This window comes from Corvus cornix, chromosome 2 (assembly GCF_000738735.6).
Source record: "Corvus cornix cornix isolate S_Up_H32 chromosome 2, ASM73873v5, whole genome shotgun sequence".
In the NCBI taxonomy this organism is placed as follows: Eukaryota; Metazoa; Chordata; class Aves; order Passeriformes; family Corvidae; genus Corvus; species Corvus cornix.
Genome location: NC_046333.1, coordinates 141,413,015 through 141,432,079, shown reverse-complemented (window position 1 = coordinate 141,432,079; position 19,065 = coordinate 141,413,015). Strand labels below are relative to the sequence as shown.

General features: G+C 37.7%; 1 protein-coding gene across 7 annotated transcripts in view; it reads right to left on the bottom strand.

The window, feature by feature from the left end:
- The window catches only part of COL14A1 (collagen type XIV alpha 1 chain), a 114,915-nt gene that overhangs the window by 49,823 nt on the left and 46,027 nt on the right, over positions 1–19,065 (bottom strand). For 5 of the 7 annotated variants that reach the window (XM_039549915.1, XM_039549918.1, XM_039549921.1 and 2 more), the window contains exons 13-22: positions 18,535–18,664; positions 15,239–15,378; positions 13,483–13,609; positions 12,382–12,521; positions 9,225–9,357; positions 8,017–8,088; positions 7,125–7,276; positions 3,121–3,250; positions 1,976–2,098; positions 505–654 (exon numbers count right to left, since the gene is read on the bottom strand). In XM_039549915.1, the coding sequence (XP_039405849.1) occupies positions 505–654; positions 1,976–2,098; positions 3,121–3,250; positions 7,125–7,276; positions 8,017–8,088; positions 9,225–9,357; positions 12,382–12,521; positions 13,483–13,609; positions 15,239–15,378; positions 18,535–18,664 (1,297 nt within the window). The remainder of the gene's footprint in view (positions 1–504; positions 655–1,975; positions 2,099–3,120; positions 3,251–7,124; positions 7,277–8,016; positions 8,089–9,224; positions 9,358–12,381; positions 12,522–13,482; positions 13,610–15,238; positions 15,379–18,534; positions 18,665–19,065) is intronic. The other 2 variants (XM_039549917.1, XM_039549919.1) reach the window with 1 other exon arrangement.

The following is a 19,065-nucleotide window of genomic DNA, read 5'->3' as shown; positions in this document are numbered from 1 at the left end:
AAGAATTTAAAAAATAAGTGAACCTTTAAAACAAAAGTTTAGAGCTGTAGGCAATTTACTTAGGACTAAATAATGAACGCTGCTAAAAAGTTCAGTTATTACAGTAAGTATAAAATTATCATAGTAACACCAGCATTTCTGTCAAAATCGAATTTAAAACTGAGCTTTAGCTATATAAAGAGCAAATAATCTTTTATATATATGGAGCTAGAAATATTACACTAAATAGACTTTTAATTAAGAAAATTTACATCTACTACTAAGCAAATATATTTTTGGCTGTTGAATAATATCTGCTTTATGATTCCTGTCTTGCTAATGTCCAGCAGATCACTTTAAAGCCTGGTATAGTCTCAAAGAAAGAGAGAATTTCGTTTCAGGAAATCAGTTTGCACATAACTGAGAAAGTCTTCCACATGAAAATTTATTCAGGGAGCTGCAGAAAGCCATAGTTGTAAGGAAAGCTGGTCTGTAGAGACCTGAACAGCATGAAATCATTCTTACAGGTTTTGGCCACGCCTGTTAGGGCATCACTGAAGCCTGTTGAGTATGAAGCAAATACTTTAACACTGTACTCTGTTCCACTGAAGAGATTTAGAATGAGAATGGTATTAATATCATCTCCTACAAAGGTCTCCAATGCAGGACCAGGAGCTGCAAAAAATGAAATAAATCAGAAAAAATTACACGTGTTCCTAAAGTTACTGCTATATTTTGCTGGGGTTTTTTGGGGTTGGATTTTTATTTTAACCATACACAAATACAAAGACATACTCCTCAATCTTGCATGGATAGAAGACATAACACACTTGGGAAATTCAGCAGTGGGATTCATTAAGGCAGAGCTAGACACTGGCATCTGTTAAGACCCTTTTGTTCTGCTTCAGTGACTTACTACTGCTCTAAATAGGCAGCCAAATATCTCCCCAGTTTGATTGTGTGCCAGGACCAACAGGGGGGACAGCGGATGCCAGCCAGCACTACAGTCCCTCAGGGCTGCTTATACAACAGCATCATTTAATACTGTGCAAAAATGATAATGAAAATAGAAAAGAATGAAACTTCCCCAAATCAGAACAGCAAACAGCTCCTTCATCACCTCCCCTAGTTGTTCGGGATACATATCAGAAACCGGGCAGCAGTATTGTCTTTGGACAGTATTTTAGTCCCGTAACAGTCACACATCTGTGATTTGCTGTCAATAGAGGACCCTGTTTTTCTAAAGAAATTTGAAAGATTCTGGATGTCTTGTCTGCTACAATGTACAGGTGGGCAAAGGATGCAGCACTCACAAAATGGACAACGAATAAAATGTCAAGTGTCTGAGAAGAAATGAAAACCTTGTGTTGTGAGGGGAAGGAAGTTGAGTAGGAGAATACAGAAGACAGGAATATGAAGAAAGCAAATGTAGTCTCTGAAACAGAGTCATGGTAAAATGATGTAAAAACACAGACTGAAAGAGCTGGAATTAATCAGCTTTAGGATGGGAAGTCTAAGGGGAAATCTGCTGCTGCCTATACCTCCTCATGCAAGGTGGTAGAGAAGATCAAGACAGAATGTCTTCTGAGGCAAACAGGAAAATGTAGGAGAGAAAAGACAAATTTTGTAACATGGGAAATTTTTATTATATATTAGCAAAGATACTTCCAGTGACAGTAGTCAAAAACTGGAAGAGATTCTTAGAGCAGTTTTAAAATCTCCATCCTCGGAGATACTATAAACTTGACTAGATAGGGTCCAGCAAAACCTGTTTCAAGCTGGTCCTGTTTTGTTCAGGGAGTTGGACCAGATGATCTCCAGAGATCCTCTCAAACCTGCATCATTCTGTGATTATGAAACTTTCATATTCAAAAATGAGACACCAAAGTTAACACTTTCAAGGCTATAACTGCAACTGATAAATTTAAGAACAAAATTGAGCAAAAGATGATGTCCACTCAAAAGTGATCACAGAAAAATTAGTCTAAAAACTCACTGTTGACAGGTTTGTAGACAACCCTGTAACCCATCGTTGCTGATGGTGGGGCATCCCAGCTGATACGTAATCTGTTGTACCACTCATCTGAGACACGTAAGTTCCTAGGAGCAGACAGGGGCACTAAAAGGAAACCAAACTGGGTTTTTACAAGTTTATCTCATACAAGCTCATACAGAAAAATCAAGATATGCAAATAAAAAGACTGTGATACCCAGTACTCTCAGATTTACAGGTAAAACTACTAGGATGAAACCCTTAATCAAATTCATCCTTTGCATTACTCAGTGGATTAACTACAAACTTTGATGAACAAACAATGAATATTTGAATTAATTCCAAACTTTGTCCCTACATTTTTTTGAAAAAACCTTTTGTTTCCTAAAACTGCAAAATAACTTAGAGATAATTATACATTGTATAGTTTCTTCCAATACAAGTGCACTAAAGTTTTTAATGTACAAATCATGCTCTTTTGAACACTTAATCCTGTAGAAAGGAATCAAAGGGATTATTTACAAGTGATTTAAGTCTCTGCATAAATAGCACTTCAATTAAGACAAATTATGTAAATTAGGAGAATAATTAAATAAAATTATACTATCATGACTACAAGTGCACAATGAAAGGATTTTTTACAACATACAGTAGAGAAAAAGCTTAAGCTACAGATGAGTAACCTTTTGGTACTTGGTCAGAACTCTGGAGATAATGCAATCACTTTTATAAAAAGTTCAGCAGCATTTCTAATGACCCTTAGAAAGTAATGATCTCACACAAAAGAAAATCTAACAGTACAATGGGTGGTTTGATAGCATCTCATCAGGCTTTGTTTACTTTACTTCCTGTATTAGTTGGCTTGCCCTTGGTGGGCTAGTTATCAAGGATTTACCAGCTTTATAACTGAACAAGTTTCTGCAAACTCAGAGTATTTGAATATAAAATACAGCTTGTCAGTTAGGAGAAACCCACTGTTTATAAATCAATCAACTGAGATTAATTTAAAGTTCAGGTCATATAAGTAATGCAAAATAAGCCCCCATTTATACTAAAGTACATTCCTACAGCCAAGGAAAAAGGACCACAAGAGTAAGTCTTTATTCATGCATATCCTGGCCAAAGACAGGCGGAAAGTTTGTACTTACATGTTTTTCCAGGAGCTGAGACACTGACTCCTTCCCCATCAGAATAGATGGGGGTTATTGTAACTTTGTATTCTGTATCAGACAGCAGAGGGTGAAGTACAAGAGTGTTTTGTCTGCCGGGCACCATTACCTGGAGGGTCAGAAAACAGAGAAACAATCAAGCTTAATGACTAGAGCCAAACCATTTTATCTTACATAGTCAGTGATAACACATTCCACCGGCATTGCTGTATACCTTGCATTTTCAAATACTACTGATGCTCTGCAGTAAAATAAAATCACTACATTATCCACCCTTTTAACAGATCTACTGTTATACCAAAGCAAAATAAAGGAATTGTTCTTATGGTATAACACCGATTTATATTAAACCTATAAGGCGCTGCAGCTCCATAAACCACTGGTAATGTTTGGACCATGAATATTTTAACTATTTTACTGTACAGACAAAATATATACTCTTGTTGTACTCATTCTAGACATTTTTAGATTTTCTGAAGCTCATTAATAAAGGTTGATTGTTTTACTCTTTGAAGACAACAAATCCTCCTTCCCTGGGAGGAAGGAAAATCAATTTATGAGATCGGGAAGCATTGAAGTGAGCAAGCAGGAATAAAACATGTTTGTCTTGTCTGCATCTAGTCTGGATACAAGCAAATGAAGGTAGCTATTTAGGACAGGAAGTAGGATTACATCCCACAAATCCCACAGGATCCCAAACTGCCACGAAACATGGGAGATCTGCAAGAGAAGTCCAACCAGGCAACCTGGTAGTAGAGCAGCTGTAGAAATTCCTCTGGGCAGTTTTGGTTCCAGAGTATGTTTCAACCTGCTGAATTAAGCACAATGAAAGGTTTCCCTATATGCAGCTAGATCTAAAACTCTTCAATAGATTGCTGTATTTTAGCCAGAGCCTCAAAAACCAATATCACAACAGTGGTGGTAGGAGTGCCAAGCAAAGCCTTGCAATCACTTAACTTGCCAGTAAAATTTAATCTCAGAGAGCTTCCAAAGCCAGTATGGGAGCCACTTACAGCACATGGTGTGGGCATGGTAAAAAAGAGAAGCTAGTCCTATGTTTCCTGTGCAGAGACCTGTGCTCTGAAGTGATGCTGTTGGAAGCAAGTCCCACCAAAGTCACATTTTGGACATTCCCTGGCTCATGTCCATTGTGTGGTATTACCTATCACCTATCACCTGAGCCAGCAACTACACATACTTGGCAAGAAGTTGAGAGAAGCATAAGCCCTTTAAACTCACAGGCGAAAAGCAGAAAGTAAGTCCATAAAAGTGTTTTGTTGTTTCAAAGAAGACCGATGCATGTGATGATGGCAAAGTTTTGAAGCATAGGCTCAAGAAAGTCTCACCAGTTTTAGCACTCCAGGATATATTCAAACTACTTCTAGTTTTGGCAAGTGATACAAAGAAGGAAACTTATCTAGTGCACCCAGGTGTTGAGACTTGTCAAAGTGCTTCATTCTTTGATCAAAACTGGACTTAAACCATTAATAAATGTTCATGAAAGATTTCCATGTTCCTCTTCCATACACATACATTCAAAACACACAAACTAAGTTTCTGAAAAAATCCAACTAATTTTTTGAGTTTTTTAGGATAGGGGATGCAAGCATTGAGAACTCTCTCCTCACCACATGTGCATAATCTTCTACAGACCACTACAGTTTTCAGCAGTGAAAAACATTTTTGGCTTTAAAGAAGAGAAAAAATGTGATCTTTGCAGCATGTACAGCACACCCAAGAACACATGCAATTTAGAGCTTGACCCTTCTGTATTCTATTACATTTTCTAGTCCCTGATTTTCAGCCAATTGCATCAAGAATTATATAGCTTATTAATATTTTTATGGAAAGGGAGCAATAACTGAAACTTATATCACTGAAATTAGAGCCAAAAAACTTAAGCATTCACCAGAGAGCTGTCACGCTATAGTACATGTAAGCCCAAATTGCACAAAACTTTTGGGTTCTGCCTAAAAATGTACTTAAGTAAATAAACACTCCCTAAAATTGAATATCTGTGTTGTTTTATTGACATCTGTTGTGCACCTCTCAGGTACCTGACGCCACATGATAAAGTACATTCCTTCCATTAAAATGTGCTTAATTCTAAGTATAATCTTACATAATTCTTTTTTCAGCGAAGTATTTATGCACGTGATTAATTTCAAAGATGAAACATGGTTAATCTGTTTGTTGAATTGTGACCAAAGATAATAAGGCTTGAGAGCGTACTTAAAATTAAATAATTCATGGAAATAGAGCCAAGATATGTACCTAATCATACAGTTTTATAATTTTCTCTAATGAGCTTTTTGAGTCAGCTCTAATATCCTTCTGATAGACACAATTTTAATATTTTTCCTACAGTTTTCATTTCATTTTAATATAATAGTCATTAAATACTAAAGCAGAATGACATTTATACCATCCAACTGAACTAGAGAGCTGAAACAGTAAATCTGGGATCTGAATTTCAGAAAATTTGGGTTCTTCTCAGAAGAATAGTACAGTTTGTACCATTATGCTGTGCAAGTTTTCCACTCTATTATATACTATACTAACATATAGTTGGGGCAAGTTCATAAAGCATGTTTCCTAATCCAAAAGACACCCTTACACTGGAAATTCATTTTCAAGTTATAATTGAAAGAGATGGTTAAAAAGTAAGTTTCCAGCAGGGTCTCATAAAAGTTGAACAAAACTAAAATGGAAAAAGACAGATTCATATTTTCCTAGAAAAAATATATTCAACTCCTCTTAATATTTTTTATTGAAATATTCTGATATAGGGCTAAAAAGTCAGCTGCTAGAAATCAAAAAGAAAACCCACATTTTTAATATGGGTTTTGCCCTATGAAAAGAAGTGAGTCAAGTGGCAGACACAGAAGGAGAATGATACGGAATATTTTTGCATTCTGAGCTATTTACTAAAAAAATAACCTTGAAATACAATTTAATCTTTTAAATGTACCTACATGAAGACATCCAAAAATTTTGTAACAGATTTTGTGGAAACCAAGCACTGTAATACTAAGTTTTCACCGACTTAAAAATAAAAAAAAATTAAAAAGGCACTTGGCTTCACTGACTTCTGGAAGTATATCAAAATTTGTGAAATCTTTAAATAATGGAGCTTGGGCTTCTTATTTTGGGGGGGGGGGGGGGGGGGGGGTGTTTGTTTTGGTTTGTTTGCTATATGCTCGAAAGACTTCATGCAGTACTTTTCATTCTTTCAAGTATTTTCCAAAATCTTGATGGCCAGATATTTTTCTGTGTAGGACAACTTTAATTTTGATCATCACATGGTATTGGAAAATGCCAAATATTCTCAGGCATTTAGATTAAGAAGTGCTGTCCTTATCGTGACAGGTTAACGAGAAGTATGAAAACTCTATATTTGAACTTTATTTACATTACTTTAGCATAACATGAGGGGAGGGGAGGGGAGGGGAGGGGAGGGGAGGGGAGGGGAGGGGAGGGGAGGGGAGGGGAGGGGAGGGGAGGAGAGGGGAGGGGAGGGGAGGGGAGGGGAGGGGAGGGGAGGGGAGGGGAGAGAGAAGAGAGAAGAGAAAAGAATTGCTGAAGGAAAACAAAAATTGCTTAAGACTGTCCTGTACAAACATTTAAGTGTCATTAAAACACAATCTCAAGATAGAAAAATGCCTAGGAGTAAATTAAAGTTAAATTAAAAATAAAAACCCCAACTTGTATGAATTAAAAAATACAGGAAAAAGAGGTCAGCCAGCTCCTCTTTTAACTGTGAGCTCATTAAACATCTGTGTGACTGGGCCTTGATCTTACATTTCTCTGCTGCTGCCTGCAGTGCCACAGGTGCTGTACGATTAGAACTTTGAAGTTCAAGCTCACAGTAATACCAAGTACAGATCCTTTACTAATTGCAACAAAACTGTCATATAAGAAGATATCATGTCTTAGCAACTATTAAATAAGCTTATGAAGGCAATTACAAAATCCATACAGACCATTCTTACCGCTTCCTCAGCACGGTCACCTTCTGCAGTGAGATAAGTCACTCTGAACTGCTGAACGCTGTAGTCTGAAATGTCCCACGTCACCCTCAGACTTGAGGTTGTTTCATCATCTATGACAAGGTTTCTGACTCCTGTTCGAAAAACTAAATCCAGAAATATTTATTCAGTATTTTCTCAATTATTATTTTTAGATTTAATATAATTTTTATATTGTGCTGATTATCACCAAGCAGCTGCAAGCTCTACTGAAATCATGGTGGCTCTGAAGATCCATAGTGGGGCAAAACCATATAGTTCAGTCATATTTGGGCTTAATAATATAAAAACTCCAAGCACTTATTAAAATAAGAGTCATCCTATACTTCCATTAACATATATTATCCCATCTGCTTTGTTTATCTGCTCATCTTATGGAGCTTTAAAATAATCCAACCTAGAATGTTACAGAAGAGAAATAATCCAGAAATATTGCTCCTTCAAAGTCAATTGTCTAATTACAGGGAAAAGAAAGAGAACACTCAAAACTAAACAAAATTCTGAAGAGTTTCCAAGCTCAAATTTATAAAGGGAAAGAGAAATGCTAGGGGAATTTTCCAAAGTCGTCTCTGTACTCCTAAGTAATACCACTGGTACCATTCAGAGTCCCTACCCTGTGTAAGGGGTTGGCTCCTCACCCATGCATGGCTCATGCAGGAGGTTGGCCACATGCAGAACGGGGGTGCAGAACAGGACAGTGTGAACCTTACAGCAGTGATGTGCCTCCCCTTCAGGAACATCAGCTCCTCAGCAGCATCACAGCTCTGCCCCCAACCCTAGAGGTGCCTGTGGGGAGCCTTAGTGCTTTGCACTCAGCATTTCAGCTGCTGGCATTTGCTCTGCTTACCTGCTGTGGTGGGCTCGGAGGTTGAGACACTGGTGGTAGTCACCGCAGTAGGTACCGTGGTAGCACTTGCAGCTGAAAAACAGGGCTCAGCTCACTAACAGCTCGACAAAACATGGAAGTCACAGTATTTTTCTTGTATTTCTAACTATGACAATGACACTATGTGCTCACACCTACAAGTATCCCACACACTTCAGACATTTCAGAGCCTACAAGGGAATTATTCATTTAGTTTACTTTAGGCACATATATTTGCAGGATTAGCACTTAGATGTGCAGATAAAACAATTATAAGCTGTGTAATCAAATAAGAATGCATATATTTTCACAGATTTCTGGCTGAACTATGCACAATAGACTTCCACTTTGACCATTTGTTAAGGTTGTCAGATTAATTAAATTGAAAGTTTTTTAGAGGTGTTTTACTTCTGTCCAAGTAAAAAACACAAAGTACACTCAGCAACATTGGGAATTATTAGCATGATTTGGATGGGTATGGGCTTCTTGTCTTAACAGAAGAATTAGAATTAAGCCTGCAGTTAAATTACTAAAAAAAAAAAAAAATTTAGAATTTATACATAAGAAATACAGTTGTTTACTTATCCAATTCATATCTATAAAAAGAGAATAGAGCAATCTTCCTGAAATACAGGATAGTGTTTTGATAATAAACTATGAAACAAGCTGGACATGATTATCAAGTTTTATATTTGTTACTTTCATGTCAGTTTCACAGGAAGCCTGTGTAAGACTTTTGGACCATTATTTCAGACAAGAGTGAGTTCACCTCTAGTGAGTATAAATTACAAAAATAAGAAAAGGATATATTGAAAATGCCAAACAAATGAAATTCCTGTAAATTATTTCCTTTAAAACATTTAACACACATCCCTTCCAAAATCTGATATATCTTCTCATAAGGAATCCCGTTCAAAGACTAAATATTAAAATGCAGGATGGAGCACATCTACCCAGATCCAGAGGTTATTAATAGCACAGCTCAGATAGGGAGCCAAATCAGTATTTCAATTCAATACCATCTACCACATAATTAAGTAAGAAAAGCAAAAGCTAGTCAGCGAATCCCTGGTGCTAAACCACCATGTTCTTCAATATTATAGCTACCCAAGAATGAACTGTGTTTATATATGTATAAAATTTAAATCACTTAAACATTTTTAAAAATTACAATCAAGAGTTTGTCTTACATGTAGCTCCAAGAATAGCAACAACTTCGCTTTCACTTTCATCATCAAAAACTGCCAGCAGAGAAACTTCATATTCTGTGTCGGGCAACAGACCCTCTATAACATGACTGTCTGCATCTCCATTTATGACAACCTAAGTTACACAGCAAGATTGAAGAATATCAGTTCTGCATCTCATTATTTTACATGAATTGACTGAAATGAAAGAAGGAAAATCGATTCTCTTTTAAAATAAATGAAATCTACACTCAGATCTGCCCAAAAATTTATTAATATCCCAGAGTACCTCTGGAAAAAACACTTAATAATATTTAAAATGTGTAGTATTATGCTTTCACCCACAACTAATTAATTGCTAAAGCTGACCATATGCTTTTTTTTTTTGAAAAATCACTACAATTCAAAACATTTATCAATAAGAACAGCATAACAGGATAGATTAACTTCCATTCATATTTCTGCCATTCAAACATTGTTATGACAAATGTAATCAGTATCTCCCCTGCCTTATAAAAGGCTGTTTCAATAACAAAACTGTAATCTCAGTTATGGTTCCACACTTCTGAATGCAACTTGGAAGAACACCTGCTTCAGACTTGAGGATTAGGAGAGATGTGCTGATGATTAGTTTGCTATATGGTGTGAACTTTTAAATAGTAATTCTCCTCATTTCTAGTTATGACAGCAGCAGAAGACTGACATGTGCAATGTGAACTGTAAGCAGGTTTCACTTCAGATTCTTGTGTCTTTCATTTATTTTATTGGAAGGGATCACCAAATGGCGAGGAGCTGGAATGAAAGGGACTAAAACAGGAGATACAGGAGCTTGAGCAGTAATACTGGTGAAATGGGCTGAGCAGTTTTGGGAATTGTTTTCAGGTTACACAGGCAGACACTACAATAAAACAACCTTTCTCTAGGTTAATCCTGACAAGTTTTTAAAGGTGGCCACTGTATACACAACATCAAAGTTAGACTTATAATGGAAATCAAACAATAAATATGTCCTGCATAAAATCTGCCACAGAAGTTCACAGAAACAGTGAATCACACTTCATTCTTTTAACTACCACAGGAGATTTCCTGAGTTGGTCTTGGGAAAAAGGGACCCATAACACCATCACAGACCTTCTGAACTCAAATACAAAAAACAAAAGCAGAAAGAAATGAACTGGGGCCCTGTCTTCTACAACTATCAAGTAATGAATCAGGCATCCCATGCTGCACACTTTCTGGCACAGAGTTTCTTGGGAAAATTTCAGGAACAAACTTTGAGTGAATCTAGCTGTGTTCTAAGTAGATACATGTAATGCCTTCCTTTTCAATTCCCCAGTGCCTCTAGCTGTGTATCAAATCATTATAAAATATCTATGCATAATTACTGTCTTACAAGTAACTTTGGCATACTTTCTGAAGCATCACTTCCTTTACCCTCCCCTCCCTGCTAATGTAGCCTACAAAAAAACAATACAAAGTGCTGAACTTTCAAGTGAGCAAGACAAATAGCAGCAACAAGCACACAACAGCATGCATTCTCTACTGTAACCTAGAAATAAAAGGTCACTCTTAAATTTATTCTGGCTTTTTAGTGCTAACACCCAACTGAATGCTCCTCACCCATCAGCAGAGTGGGTGAAGTGAGATGAGAGGTGTGTAATTAACCACCGTCCCCTGACCCCACTCAGCTAATTGGTAAGTTGGGTCTTGGGAGAAAGAGAGAGGGAGTGCATGTCCTTTGTCTGCATGACTGATCACTTAGCTGGGAAAGAAGCTTAGAGAAGCAACAGCCTGGAGGTATTGTGCTATCCTAGGCCTGACCCCATTAGGGAGGTCATGCAAGGAGAACAAGAAAGCAGCTCAGGCATTTTTAATATTTCAACATTCTAAAATATTAGAGCCTCCAGCAGTTCTTAGGGAATAAAATGAACAAGTAGAACCTTAGCAGTTCAAATATCTCTTGATAATTTATTCTCACACTGAAAGAATACAGATACCTCAAATCTCACTTTAAAAAGTGGCTTAAAGACTTTCACTGGCAGCTACTCACTGGAACCTAAATAGAAACAAATCAGTTCATCTACTAGAGAAGAAACTGCTAGTGGACGACCTGTGTCCACTCACTCATCTGCCAACTCCTTCTTTTCCCTGCTCACTCATCTAATTTCTCTCTTTCTTGCATGACTACCTCTCACTAGGTGAATGGGAGAAAAAGAATCAGGCTAAGCTAAATTTACAGAAAAAATGACACATAACCTAAGCTAAAATGACTACTTTCTGCCCTAATGGATGACTAAACGATGCATGAAACCTAGGGCCAGGTGGGAAATGTCATCTTTCCCCCTGAGTTCTGTACCCAGATAAACAGCTTGCAGATGTGGCCTCCCCACACACTGCTGATGCCAAGAGAGCAAGATATTTGTGAGTCTCTAAAGACTAAGTACAAAAGAAGCCAAAATAATGAGTTAATAAAGAAAAAGAAGAAATGAGACAGACTATGAAAATTTGGGAAAGGAGAGAAAGTGTCTGTCTTTCTACTTCCAAAAGGAAAATTAAAAAGGAAAAGCTAAAGGGATGAAAAATAATTTTAAAATTTAGACTGATGGAAAGGGTACTGTGGACAAGGCGTACTTGGGGTTAATGCAGAAAATACAGCATGAGGGGGAAAAAAGAGAAAGAAACATAAAGAGGAATAGATGAACAATTTAATAAATTTACTATGTGTACATATTTTCCCTTTGTAATGTTACATAAATAAAGCTTCAGAAGCAATTTTGCTGTGGCCAGCACTTTAGATAAATTTGGAGCTTTATGTGAGGATATCACTACTCTGGCTCAGCTACCAGCATCATTTTCACATCAAAGTAAAGAACATGAACCTCTAAAAACTGAAGTGGCCCCAAACAACAGTGCTAGTTCTATGGCTGTTGGCACATTACAGATTAGAGTAATTTTTCACAAAATATCTCTTCTTTCCTCACTTTCTCTTAAAAAAACCCCTAGAATATTTGTTTAATTTTTGTTTAGAGAGCTTTGCAGTGGGACAGATTTATCTGTGAGTCAATTTGCCATATTTAATTAACAGAAGTTGCAGCATAAGTGTCCTGAGAATGGAATTCTCTCTTCCTTTTCACCACCTCAGAATGTCAAGGCAACCTACCTCCTCAGATTCTCCCCCATCCAAAGGAATCCATGCCAATCTGTAAAAAGCAATATCTGATGAGGTGGGCTTCCAGCTGACCCTGAAACTATCTGTTGATGATTCATCAATTTCCAAATGCTGGGGAGCTGGAACTCTTTCTGGAAAATATTACACACAAGAAAACTGAGAGTGAATTATCCTCTGAGACTTCCATAGATGGCAAGATTAGGCACATACATTTTACTTGCAGTTTGCTAAAAGAGTATAACATGGGAGGTAGAAAACAAAGGCACTACAGAATTCTTTGCCCACTTATTTGTTCTTAGGAAAGTAGTTTTGTAGTTCAAGGAGGGGAGTTCCTCTTTATTCTAACTGGACAGGCCTCCTTGTCCTCTCTCCACTGAAGGAGCTGCATGCAACCCTAAGTCCATCTCCTTTGCTGAGAGCTCGGTGCACCAGGCTCTTTTCTTGTACCTCAAAGCAAAGTCCCAATCTCTGCCCTTTCCAGACTCTGTGCTTCCATTTTCACTTTGCATGTGTCACCCTCTTGGTCCATACATGTATGTTCTCCCTTCCTCTTCCACCTCACCTTTCTCTTTCCTCCCTTCCCTTCCTTCTCTTCCCATTGTTATGTTGGAAAGCATTAATATGTGTCATCAGCCATTCATTTAATGCAGAAATACAGTTACAGAAACTATAACTGTATTAAACAATCTACAGGAACTTTGAATGCCTTATATTTTCTCCTTTTGATGTAGTTCCTCTATACATATGTAAGGTTCTACCCCCTAGAGCCTGGACAGTTCACTGGTTAAATGTATGATTCAAAACTCATCACACTTCATCTGGAGATAAAAATGCCATCATACTGAAAAATTCTTCAGAAAGCTGTGGCGATGTTTTCATGATGTCAAGAGATTACTCATGTGAGTAAAGAGGCAATTGGCCCCACAGTAAGGAAGCAAAGAAGCCAAAAACACCAATGAAAATAACAGAAAGCATTCCATATATCTGAATTCACACCCAGAGACATTTGCTGTAACTAATCTTACTTTCCAGTACTGTAAGAGAGTATAAAATTTCTTCTTGGAAAGCCTTCAGAAGTTCAGCAGTACTTACTTGTGGTAAAGCTGCCAGTAAGGGGTTCAGATTGTCCCTCCTCATACAGGGAGAAAATAGCAACAGTATACTCTGTAAGGGGTGCCAAACTTTTCAGAGTATGGGTTGAAACACGACCAACTTCAACCTAGAGAAAACATGATTTGCAGTAGATATTGACCATACAGTACATTATCAGTGTCTGAAATTCTACTGGGTACTAATGATACAGAAAGAGAATGTCAAGCAATTAGTAGAGAAATTTGGTGAAACTACCAACAAATATAGACTCAGGTCCATAAAAGCCGACAAAATCAGTTAAAATAGACAAACTACAAAAGAGGAGAATTTTGCACTTATGGCAAACCACGGAAAAGGAGAATTCAGCCATGGTAAGCCCAACTCTCCAGCTAACATCAGCACTGCATGTTCAGGAACCCAGAAGAGGAAGGAGATTTTTGGGCTATTAAATCCAACCTCTTATCATGGACAATCACTGCATAAAACCCTCATGTTTAACATTTGTTTCGTCTGTTCTCTCTCCAGGCTGCAGTTAAGTGACTTTGCCAGGGACATAAAACTCAAAGATGTATAAACAGTTTATCAGTCCAGCTGTTCAGTGCCACATTAACTCAGCACCACAGGGAAAATGCTACCAGCGCAGAGCAAACAAAAACATGCCACCTGTTCTTTGAACAGACATAAAGGAAAAGGGAACTGAACATTCACTCACATTACATTCCTACCACAAGCCTGAGATGTTCAAATACCACTGTGATCAGTACAGTCAGGCATATTATCTATACTAGGAGTAATCAATAGGAAGAAGTCAAACTATTTCTAATTTAAATTTTAAGGGGCCTAGCAGAAAGAAAGAAACAAAACATTGAACAGGTATGCTCCCTTCTAAAGCTGGGAACAGTTTCTTCAGGTTCAATACAAATATTCCACTTTATACAGATGAAAGGCCAGGTATGTTACAGAAGAAATGTAATTACAGATAACTACTATTAAAGACTTCTTTTTATTGAGGGCCAAGTTATCCATGACAACTTGTTTCCTAAGGGATCTGGACTGTTTTAATAATCAAACTCACTTATTGCAATTGGGGTTTTTTTAAAATCTGTATTTTTTTAAATTTCTGTATTAATATTTGTATGAATCATTCCATCACATTTTGCATTCTCTCACGGAATTTATGCTGCTAAAAGGTATTATAAAGCACCCTTAGTAACAAGGCAGAACTAAATATTGCAAATTATTAAATATAAGAGTCTAAGTTAGAATATCTTGGTATTGCCTTAGAACTTTGTTCAAGCCAAATCCTGTTTCTAGGAAGAGAGTTCTCAATACATAATTAAAGCAAATTGTTGCAAAAATGTGGCAGCCTTCAGAGTCTTTTTGAATGAGCTTGAGTCCATGATACGTGATACATCAAAAGTTTTATTATCTTAACTGAAACAATAAATATTTCCATACTACAGTATATTATACTATACATTTAGTCAAGATCCTGGTCCTAGCAAACCACTGTTCCCTTGAGCTGTCTCCTTCAGTTTACGTGCCCCAGACTGTTCAGAGTACTGTCCTCCACATACACGCACATCCAATATTAAGGAAACTCTTATTTTATTTTATTATTTACACCAATTTTAAGAATTCTCTCACAAATCCTTTGTTAGAGCTTGCACAGTAGCTTTTGTTTATAAACATTACTCCTAATAATTACAGAAGCTTGGGGAGGTTTGAGATGGCAAAAGTGGTACTAATAATTTACCTCATTGGTTTCTGTTCCGTCTGTTTTAACGTACATGATGCGATAGCCATTTACATTTTTGGAAGCAGGATCCCATGTTAGCTTAGCACTATTGTGCCCAACATCAAAAAATTTCAAGTTTGCTGGTGGACTTAGAGGCACTTGAAAAGAAAAGAGAGAAAACCATGAAAATGATCCCCGGTTTTAGCTGTGAAATTTTTCATGTCTTAAAAGTAAATAGTATAATTTTCCACTCAAAAATTTATATCATCAGTATTTCTATTCAAAGACCTACATCAATGGAGCTACAAAAATACTTAAAGGCAGGTAAAAGGGCATAGCTCTTTGCTGAAACAGAACTTTCAGATTTGCTAAATGCATCTCAACTGATACTGAAAAAGAAATAAATTATGATATTGTTCATTGCAGATATCGTATAAAGACATAGCCTACACAACACTTGCAATAAATTTGTGTTTGTGTATTAATTTAAGCCAGCTAGATCTTTATCCTATATGCATTTGGTTTTCACATGTATCCCAGCCAAAATACTTCATGAGAGTAGAATTTTGGCAAAAACCTTTCTGAATCCTAAAAGACCCTGACATAAGGGTAAATTTGTCCAAAAAGCATAACTAGCTTAGAAGATCTCCAAAGATGCTAATTTTTTACCTCTGTCTAACCTTTCTGTTTGGAAACCTAAGCTGTTTCCCAACAACAACCCCAGCTAAAGCTGTACTTTTATGCTATATATTCCTTGACTGTCAAGAGCTGAAGGAAAATGAGGTCATGCAGGAGACAGTCTCAGATTACATCCACTTCTGTCACACCACAGAAAGCAATTTGTTCTGTCTGTTACTCTCAGCAGTAGGTTCTGTATTAGTCCAACATCTGCTACTTTCCTCTGAATTATAAAACCTTTCTCTATCCATCCTGCCCTCACACACACACTCCTCACCAGTCCACGTGGACAGATAAATATCAGCACTTCAGAAGCTGCTTCCCTCACACAATAGCACATGGGAAAAAGCAAAGATTTTAAAGGCCTCATATATTACATGAGGTCTTTAGCCAGGCCATTTATCAATCCAGACACTGCAACCAGCTTAGGAACAGTGAAGTCAACTTGGCTCTGAGAAAAGAGAAGACAGGAATACACTGGAACTGTAGTAGATGGGTTTGCCACACATTCTGGCATTCACCATATTCCTCTGAGTCTAGTGAAGGGAGTATCACGTGCTGGCTTTCCTTTCTACTTTCTGTCAGTTGTGGAATGCACTTCATTCCACCATCCAGGTCATAGAACAAAATGCATCAGTCTCAGCTCTTTCCTCTTGGAACCAACCTCCTGACAACACTGCTCTCAACCAGACAGTCCTGGTGCCAGACTTACGTGATATTTACAGGGAGTCTTGGATGAATCCCGGCCCCAAAATGAAACTACACCCTAGAATGGGATTGCAGAGCATGTCTCTGTTTGGCATATGGAAGGGTTTGCTACAGTAACCAAGATGATACAGTGTGTAGAATATTATTTGCTAAACACAGATTATCAGATACTACACCTAATACTACAGCAAATTTGGCAGATCACTCTTCAGGCAGATACATGCTCCAGGAAGAAAATACCAGGTAGCCTATTCATTAATTGTAAGCCAGAAATAATCACACTGTAAGAAAAGAAAAGGAAAGGAAAAAAAATAAATAAGAGAAAGAAGCTTAAATCAGATTCTGGACAGGTAAGACATTACTGTTAAACACCCACATGATCACCAGGAGCTTTCTTCCTCCCAGACTGCCCCACTGCCTGATTCACCAAAGCCTGCTAGTAGAGGGCTTATTTGAATAGCTGCATATGACAGTATCAATCTTCTTTCATATTACAGTACTATAGACCAGAGATGGCTCCATGGTGTCATCCTAAAAATAAATGAAGGTTGCAGAGAAGTTAGGGTTTCTTTTTTATTCTGGTCTAGTAGCAGCAGTAGTGATGATGGGCTGACTAACACACGTTACAAGCTTCTGTGATCAGACAGTGTCATAAAAACCTCAGCTTGTGCCAATTTATCTGGAATCTGTTTGTGATCTTCCATCCAATGTGTTAGCCAGGTTTAGAGCTGCACGTTCTCCAAGATCATATGGTATGAAGTGAATTGAAGCTGGCACAGTCATCAACTACATAAACTACTTTTTAGGAGAAATAAAAATCTGATACTGAGTAGATATTGACCAAAAGCCAGGGTGGGGGATAAGGGCACTGGGGGCCATGCAAGATGAGGAGCAATGCATAAAGAGACAGAGAAAGGGAGGGAGAGATAAAGAGCCAAAGATTTGATTCTTTTTGTTAGGAATCTTCTACACCTGTTTCAAGTCAACAAATATGCCCAGGCTGCAGTAGTTTGCTATTGGAACTTGTCTATCTACAACCGTCCTCCCAGAGAAGACCCAGCAAACACCATTCCTAGAGCTTCTTCCACTATTGCTTCCTGACCTTACAAGGAATTGCTCTGGGGTTTCTTTTTCCTAGAATTTGCATGCCTGAACTTCTCTCACTTATTAAATGTAAGTCACTTTCACCCTGACTGGGTTACTCATGCCAGGAGCACAAATCAAGAGGATTCACTCACTTCCCCGCTGGGCACAATAGAGATGTCACTCAGTGCAGTCCCAGAAAGGTCCCAGAAGCACAGTTGCTTATTTTCAATTCTTTTGTCTTCAAAATGCTGGAACTATTTAGAGAGCTGACATACAGTCGGTGTACAGTTTGTAGAGGACAGAATTTAGCTGGCAAAATTCTTGCTGCTTATTAAAAACACACCATCTATCACGACTGCACAGGCACTTTCCAACCCTCCATTTACCAGATGTTAGGCAGCAGGGGTTGGACAGAAATCTTCTCTTTGCTTCTTTTCTGTCTGTACTACTACTGAGCCAGAGGAATGACTCTCTCCATCTGAGCAGGCTCACACACACACCTGGTTCTCTAGCTAGAGGAGGCTAAACAGACAGTATCAATGTAGGTCCTACGTGGTGACTGTCATTCACCTTCAGCAAGTTCAGGAAACTGTCAGTAATTTCACCAAGATCAGTAGGGGCATTCATAGTATCACTACCAACAAGAGAGACAAGTTCACAATCCTGCTGCAAATTTTGTAGAAACCCTCAGCCTCTGTAAATTAAGTATCCACAGTGAGAAACTTACATAAAGAGCTTGCCCAATTGTTCAAATCAGATAATCAGATGCCTGCTCTAATAGGTGCAAAGACCATTCTGAAGTTTTATTAACACTGAAGTGAATATAGATTTGTGCTACCTACATGTAGTTTCTTGTCCTGTGAGGGGATCACTAGCTTCTTCTCCAAACATGGCATAAACTGTGACTGTATATTCTGTATTTGGCAACAGTCCATCCAGTTCGAGATCTGTTGAGGTCTCCCCAATTTTTATCTAAAATCACCATGAATAAAAAAAGATGCATTATTTCCAAATTAGCTCATAATGAGGAATAATACCAGTTAAACTCTTGCAATTAGATACATGATCAAATGTTCTGCTGAGCATTTGCGTGACACTGTGCCTGCAGTGCTTTGCCCAAGATTGAGATTTTGCATAATAATTAAAAGATTAAAACTTTCAAAAAGCCAAAAGCCAACACATAGATAAAAGGACTTTAAAAGCGACTAATCACATTAGCAATGACAAAATATGCCTCCCCAGAATGAGCAGCCTTTTCCTGTCTACATTTTGTTATTCCCATTCCCTTCTACACTTTGGTTCATCTTCAGTCACAGATCTGAAAAGCACATGAACTCACTGAGGAGTTGATTTCTAGGCACACTCAGGCTCAG